The sequence below is a fragment of the Synchiropus splendidus genome, chromosome 2 (assembly GCF_027744825.2).
Source record: "Synchiropus splendidus isolate RoL2022-P1 chromosome 2, RoL_Sspl_1.0, whole genome shotgun sequence".
Taxonomy (NCBI): Eukaryota; Metazoa; Chordata; class Actinopteri; order Syngnathiformes; family Callionymidae; genus Synchiropus; species Synchiropus splendidus.
The window spans coordinates 4,533,889-4,541,987 of NC_071335.1; the positions used below are offsets into that span (position 1 = coordinate 4,533,889).

General features: G+C 42.4%; 1 protein-coding gene across 1 annotated transcript; it reads right to left on the bottom strand.

Annotated features, from left to right (window-relative positions):
* Nucleotides 1-3,172: 3,172 nt before the first annotated feature.
* LOC128754332 (uncharacterized) lies at nucleotides 3,173-7,356 on the bottom strand. The gene is made up of 3 exons (XM_053856869.1): nucleotides 7,187-7,356; nucleotides 5,705-6,178; nucleotides 3,173-5,630 (listed from the first exon to the last, which is right to left on the bottom strand). The coding sequence occupies exon 3, from the start codon at nucleotides 5,312-5,314 to the stop codon at nucleotides 4,283-4,285; it is 1,032 nt and encodes a 343-aa protein (XP_053712844.1). The 5' UTR covers nucleotides 5,315-5,630; nucleotides 5,705-6,178; nucleotides 7,187-7,356; the 3' UTR covers nucleotides 3,173-4,282.
* Nucleotides 7,357-8,099: the final 743 nt, after the last annotated feature.

Sequence of the window (8,099 nt, forward strand, 5' to 3'; positions counted from 1 at the left end):
TAAACGGGCTGAGTTCACGAGCAGGTCCAGAGAAGTACATCTTCTCAGTCCTCTGCACAGCGACATATTTTTCTGTGAGAGACTGTTATTAAACTCGGTCGATTTAAGAATTAAACTCACCAGGGCGAATGATGCCTTCTGCCTGACCGGACCTCGCAACTCCACCTTTCGTCTGAAAATCCTTGGCACCTCTCTGTTTGTGAAGAAAGTCACTGTTTCGCCAGCTGTGAGAATACGTCATGCAGCGGGTTTGTTAAAAGGAAATGCTCTCTACCCCCTCTCACGAGTCAACGTAAAAACATACTCCATTCCAGAGAACTCGAGAATATGTACCCAGGAGAGTTTATTTCTGGGTTCAAGACCTAAATCCGTGGTTTTAGGGATGGTGCGTCATGAGGCATTTTCCGGTAGGAAAGATCTCTGCCCATTCAACATGAATATCTAGCCCTCTGTCAGGACGGTCGACAGATCCCCGCTAAAGCTTTTCAACCTCAGTTTAACAACGGTATGGCGGTCAAAGAGTTTTATAACATGATTCTAGCTACAGGAAGACATTTGAAGTATCTAAGCATTGACCGCGAAGGTTTTAACAGCGGATATTCGCTGTTTGCATTTAATCTCAATCCAGCCGATGACAACGACGCTCTCTCAGCTGTCTCAAAAGGGAATTTAAGACTGGAGATGAGATTCAGAGTTGCTTCACCAAACACCCTAACACTGATTGTGTACGCTTGTTATGATTCCATTCTGGAGATTGATGCAAAAAGACAAGTGCTGGTGGACTATTATTATAAAAGTTATGGATAGTCTCCAGTTACAGAGGCTGCTGAGAGGTCTCATGGGCGACACATTTTACGGTGTGTGGCCGTCGGATAAGTTGCCTCAATTGACACAACCCCTCAGACTGCCTGCATATTTCATCGTCAACACACATCCGGCACATAAACCAGAAGTGCACTGGCTGGCTTTAACTCTCAAAGAAGACGGGAGAACAACTTTCTTTGACTCGTTTGGAATGGGGCCCTACTTTGCACATTACCCTGAAAATATTTTAAAGTTCCTCAAGAAACATTCAGAGGTCATCAAGTACAACAATGGTCAACTACAGCACCCTCTATCGTTTGTATGTGGTCATCATTGCGTCTTCTACCTCTGTCATCGTGCTAGAGGGCTGTCTATCGGAGAAGTATTAAGTCTATACAGTGACGATAACTTAAAAAACGACCTCATGCTATACAACTTTGTGAAAGGACATCAACAATGTCTAAAAAGATGTGCACACTGTCCATGGAAACAACAAAACTGTTCTCTTCTGTATTTTAAAGACTATTGTAACGTGTGACTAATCTTATTGTGCGTGTGTGTATTTAAAAAAAATCTGTAATCTCATGGTAATTCAATAAAACATTTCTTTGATGAAAAGACAATAACTGTGTACAAGACAATTATTCAGGAAACCCATCGAGGTGTTAGAGACAATTTCTTTCCTTTGGTCACTACACGCGTCAAGCGTCGTTGAGGTGTCACTTTAGGGTCCTTTGGGTCGGGAGACCAGCTCTCAGCTATACTTTTCTTTCGTAAGATAGAATTCAATTTAAGTCTCTGATATTGAGCCCTCGATTCAGGATTGGACAGCAGTGTGAGAGGCATTTTAGCTTTAATAATGTGACGAGAAACTCGGACCATCCCTCAGGTAACGAAGAACTTGTTTTCTTATACGGTAGGGAAAGGTACTTGAATATATCGATCACATGAGAGCCTTTTACAGCACTTCCTTCATACATAAATTCACCATTCATATTCCAACCACCACCGTCTTTGGATATCCTCTGGATAATGTATTCAGCATTTCTTCGAGCTTTTGACGGAAGGCTATTTAGAATATCCTTACCCAAGTCATCTGTTACAGTGGGTGTTTTTAGAACACTTTCAACACGACTGTCAGAGTCGTGGGGATGATCGCTGACTCCATCTCATTGTAAAGTCAGAGTTACTCTCCTTTGGTCTCTCTGATCCTCTTTAGTAAAGGTTAAATATCTCTGCAATCGAGCATTATACTTTTTTATCTTCTCATACGAGTTTAACTGAGAATCATTTAGAATGGTCCTCATCTTCTCATTCAATTCATCTTTGGCAGTTTCACGGATGTCGGTGGTTGGACGTCATAACTGGATAATTTGCTGAGGAAAGACGAGATACATTTTCTGGACAGTCTTCATCGTGTTTTACTTCTTTACAAGTCGTCCTATTAGATTTCCAATGATTGGAACAGCTGCCGATAGCAACGGCAACAGCTTTTTAAGAATCCTTCACGCTTCACGCACACTTTTTTATTAGCCAAGAGTCTGATGTTTTTCTTCTGTTTTTTCAGTTTTTTGAACTGAGCCTGCGACAATGGTACAGTCCCCTTCAAAACATTCAGGGCGATCTCACCGAGAGCTTGAATAAAGTCCCGAGAACTATGCATCAAAATGTCTTTACGTTTCTTTGAAGGAGCATGCTATAGTTCCTTAAGTAAACCCGCGTTTCTTTTTATACGCACTGACATAACTTAAGCAGACGTTTTTGGTATGGACACAGTGTGACGTTGATGAGGAAGTATCCCAGTCCTTAGTCTGTAGCGTTCTGGACATGAGGGTGTTAGATCAACAATTAAGTACCCGTGAGCGCCAGCTGTAACATCTTCAAAGATTTCTAGAAAGAAAGCTCTTTGAGACGGGTAAACCTGTTGAGCAACAACTTTTATCTACATTTTATCGCGAGGATTCTTAAACAATACAAAGTAATTGATATACAGACTAATAGTACGACTATATTTACCACGATGAAATAAGTTTTGCGTAAGCATTATAACACTCATATTTTTATGATGTCTCTACTGTGTAAAAATGCCTCAGGGTTTTCAGAAGTTTCAAAAATAACATTGTCAAGAATAATCAAATGTTTTCTATCAGAAGGAAATATATCTTCATTTTCAAAAGATTCAGGTAAACCTTCAATGAATTTGATATTTTTATTCATCTTTTGCAATTCACTGTACAAAGGTTGAAAAGAAGTATAAATCCGTACAATATTTACATTGACATCATCCATTACATGTTTTTCAAGTTCACACAATTTTCAAGTATACATTTTACAAAATGGGTCTTTCCTGACCCTGATGGTCCCACCACTAGACATGAAAATGGTGTTTTCAAATGTGGATCGAAATTAATTTCTTCGATAATGACCCCTCATCCACCCAAAACTCAGAACCCGAAAGGTTTGGTTGTCCCATCCGAAAATAATCGCCTCTTATCGTACACGACCCGGAGTTTTTTAATAACTGATCTGTTTTTTACTGCGATGTTCTTTTTATCCCTCTCAATGTTGTGTTGGCAGGTCTCAAGCACCCCATCAGGTGAATTCTGCAAATAGCCCTCTACAGACGGAGTCAAAGTTTATCCGCTCACAAGATTCTTTTGTTTGCGTGATACCTTTAATTTTAATCACAACCTTCTTCTGTCCTTTGTTCCTATAAGCTTACGACCTAGGACCCGCCGAAACAAAGTCCTTGATGCTATCCCCGTCGAGTTCATCAGTCAGATCACCGAGATAGTTACCTAATTTTAAAGGCGTCTCGCCGTCTTTCACAACATATATCAAGCTGTCTGGGTCAACGTAGAGAACATTCTCCTGCAATTTCTCCATGTAACTGTACAACTTCAGACGAGCATAAGCAGTGGTAAAAGCTCCGATAAAAACATTGCTGCTTTTACCAGGAGGGTAGAGACCATTGTAACGCCACTGGATCACAACTTTTTTCTCATCCAGCACGTTAAAGTAGCTGACCTCGTATTTCCCTGAAAACATGAAACTGAAAAACTCGTTGGGGTCTGACACTACAGAAACCTGAGACATGTTCACTCTCTGACAAAACTTTCCCCATAGGCTATTAAGACAAGTCTTAGCCACCTGTCTCTTTGCTGGGTTGTGACAAACCCTGCGACAGTCGTCACAAGTTACCGGGTCTGGGACCTCTGTAGGGCAAACAGGATCGTGACAAACGCTACAGTGAGCTTTGCATATGTGTTTTGATTTATCTTCATACCCCTTATGACAGCTGACGCAAAAGTAACGTGTTCCTAACAAACCTTTAGGGTTCTTCACCCCGTAATAGTGTCCCTGAAGTAGAAACAAGAATAAGGGCTCCGAACCATCAGCAAAACCGGTGGCATAATGCGCTAATGGCTGGTTTGCTGTCGTTTTATTAAACACAACAATTTTACGCCTCACTATCCGTTCAAACAGGGGTATTATCTGTGAATATGATAGGTGTTTGAGAATCTAAACCAGCTTTGTTTAATAATTCCCTCCCCAACTCAACACAATCTTGATACGCACGGTTAGGATTAAGGAGACAAGAAAGGCTGATTGCGACGCAAAGCTGCTTGGTTCCATCACCACCAACTACATAGAGATGTCGTCTTTTTTTAACAAAAATTTTGGCATCCAGCGTCTTCTCGAGCTTGCGTTTCGCGCCTCCTCGAGGGATATGTACAATTTGGACCGTTAATTCAATTCTCTTACCCATAGCGATGACTCTGTCAGATTGCACTGTGTTGCTAAGGAGGTCCTCAAAAGCAGGGTAGATATTTCCACCGTCGCCTTCAACCACAACATTAACGTGTTCTTGAACATCTTCACCTACCACTTCAAGCTGAACCACATCCTCTCGATCTGCCAGTCTCTGCGCTTCATCAGCCAACTCCCTGACCTGTTGCATCCAACCTCTGTAGAAAGTAGCTAAATCAGGAGTGTCCGGTACAGCAGGACGTGTTAGCACCCTTCTTATCCTATCGGTGTTAAAAGGCTCTATGACTTCTGATTCAATACCGGTACCTCTAATACAACATCCTTCCTGAAGCGAATCACCGTCATCATCAACATTGTCATCGCTACAGTTAGAGTCAGACACATCTACCAGAGGGTCAAGAGCAGTTGTCCCTGAATCAGTCGTCTGCAGATTATCAACAAACCTTTCTAACCGATCGCCATTGTCTAAAGAGGTATCAGCCCTACCCTCACGAGATGATGCAGGAACCATATTTAAAATTTGGTTATCCTCTCTCTCGCCGAAAAAAATTGACTCCATGTTTTCATTTATACTCGGATCATAGACCTGCACTACATCCTCCTCAGACACGTTGTCAAACAAGTGAGACAGAAACATACGTGTTGGTGAAGCACTCTGGTCAATGAGGTGTGGTGTAGTGTCCTGGTTGTGTGTGGATTCAGGGTCAGAACCGGAAGGAAAACCATCATGGTTGGCCATAGCGTAATAACAATAATAACAATAACAATAAAATAATAATTAAAAAACATTTAATAAACAAAACAACAGTCTCAAAACACAATCACCCGCGATGCAACAGCGACCTCAAAACACAATCACCCGCAGTGCAACAGCAACCTCAAACCGTAATCACCCATCACTGCGTTTAAATAATGAGGATCCAAATGGACCTTACTGGGGTCGAACTTCAGTCAGATCAGTCCACGACGTCTGTTACCACCAGGTCCTTGTTGTTTTAGGAGTCTCAGAACTTCAGACACCAGCGCTTTATTCGTGACGTCCTTAAAGATGAATTCTGTAACGATTATCATAATATTTAAGACATATGCATCCCTGCTGATTACTCGTTGAAATGGTTGTTAATCTTACCTTCACGTATATTTCTCGCAGAACGGCGGTATTTACGTGCTTGACGCGCTTGACGTGCTAGACGACGACTCTGTATTTCACTCTGATGAAGACGACGTTCAAGCGTACGTACTCTGAATTCAAGCTGTTGTTTTACAGCCGTTGCATCATGGAACGCTAATAGGGTCGGCGACACTGGAGCGTGGGGTCTGTCTTGGGTAGCTGTGACAGAGCGCTCGGGGGCAGGGGGTAGAGGCAGGGTTTGGTCAGGGGGTGATGCGGCGCAAGTCGACGTTGGTGTCCGGGGTGCTATCCGCGGGTTGTCTGTGGTTGCTGGCGGTGCTGATGGTGGCGGCGACGGTGGCTGTGGAGGTGCGGATTGCCCAGATGCCGACGTCGAGTCTTCAGTAGGGAACGATCCGGATAGTAGATCCAGAGGTAATGAGGAAACCAGCGTCGATGTCTCCCACAAAGGCCAAGACCCAGGAGAGAGAGCTGAAACAGAATTTTGACAACAATACAAATGTAAATACAATCTAGAAGCAAGACCTCGGATAGCAGTTAATATGATATTAATATAAACAGAGTAGTATGAAAATAACCCTAGTACAATATGAAAAAATACGACCTGCGGAAAAACAAAATTACGTAATCATATAACCGGTGTTGAGCCGTGTTGTTTTCTAGCGAAGGCTATAATAAAACAACAACACGTGTAGCATCACGAAAACCATCATCACAACAGAAGCATATCCTAAAGAGCGTTAAAAATAAATAAATAAAAAACTCAATGTATGGACCTACTCAGGACCGTCATTTAAAGCATAAAAACAAATAGCAAATCACGAATCATTAGTGTATAAGAATACTATATATATATATATATATATATATATATATATATATATATATATATAGTATATAGTATAATACATAGTGTATATGTATTAAAGCACATTACAATTACCTCTAGTGGTCATCATCGTTAAAGCACAGTGTAAATAGCAATCGCGACCTCTAGTGACCGCCGTCGTTAAAGCATAGTGTTAATAGTAATTGCGACCTCTTGCGACCAGTGACGTTAAAGCATAGTGCAAATAGTAATCGTGACCTCTAGTGGTCATCGTCGTTAAAGCATAGCGTAAATAGTAATCGCGACCTCTAGTGGCCGGCGCCATTAAAGCATAGTAGTAAAATCACAATGTTGTTTAGCAGTAACAGTTACCCAAACACCTTCAATAATAAAATTACGCTATCTAAAAGCATAAAGCCGGAACATAGATAAACCACATTACAGATAAGAGGCACCTTGATGCTCTAACACAACGAATTGCAGACACATCATTAAACCACACACACACACACACACACACACACACACACACACACACACACACACACACACACACACACACACACACACATAATAGCGAACATACAGCCATTCAGCTGATACTGAACGGTAGAGATGTGTTGAAAAAAAATTGGAGATTTACATCTTACCAAACGGTGGTGGTGGCGTTGAAGCGACAGGCAGAAGGTGTGGCGTGCTCGTTGCCTTTGTATCTGTTTTCATGTGAAAAAATAAATAAATAAATACAGCAGTGAAACGTAAACTATCACTCCAAATGTTTTTTCCCGCCTCCTATCAGCTGAGGCGTCTGGTGAGTGAAAGAATCCACGAGCGGGCGCCCTACTCCTTCGACCTCTGACTGGCTGTCTGTTTTCATACGCACAGGTGTTGAATAAAACAAAAACATAGGCAGTTAAATATAAAACACATCAACAGAATGTGCTTAAAATACTTTTTTTGTTTTGCTCTCACCGTCGAACAGTTGGAGCGACCCGTCCAATGAATGATCAGCATCCACAGGGTCCGGATGACTTCCCGGTCGTGTCTGATTTCCGGGTTCCGGGTGATCTTTTCATGCACACACACACACACACACACACACACACACACACACACACACACACACACACACACGCACACACACACACATACGCATGTATATACACTTAATAAATACCGCTGTTCTTTACCTAGTTATCGTAATTATGATTAGAATCGCTGTCTCCTTCTCACCAATGACTCGCGCCGGTCCTGTCTTCCGTGCCGAATTATACCGTCGCTTACGGCTCAGAGAGCGTTGATTACTCCCCTTCAGTCGATTTCCTGTACTCGGCCCCGGACGAACTCGTCCTCGCTGTCGATTATTATAATACACGCCGTGTTCTGAGCCTCGGTGCCGCTGTCTTGAAGACTCGCTCTCGGATTCACAGCCGACAGATCCGCACGGGCATCTCCGTCTTCAAAAGTTACACGCATTAACCGCTCAAGCTCCTCAGCGCCGATCAGCGTCTCCGGGAAGTTATTCGCGGAGGCGATAATATCTGAAAAATAGAAGTGCGGCTG

Coding starts and splice junctions, on each gene's coding strand:
- LOC128754332 (XM_053856869.1), bottom strand. CDS start 5,314: ATGGCCAACCATGATGGTTTTCCTTCCGGTTCTGACCCTGAATCCACA.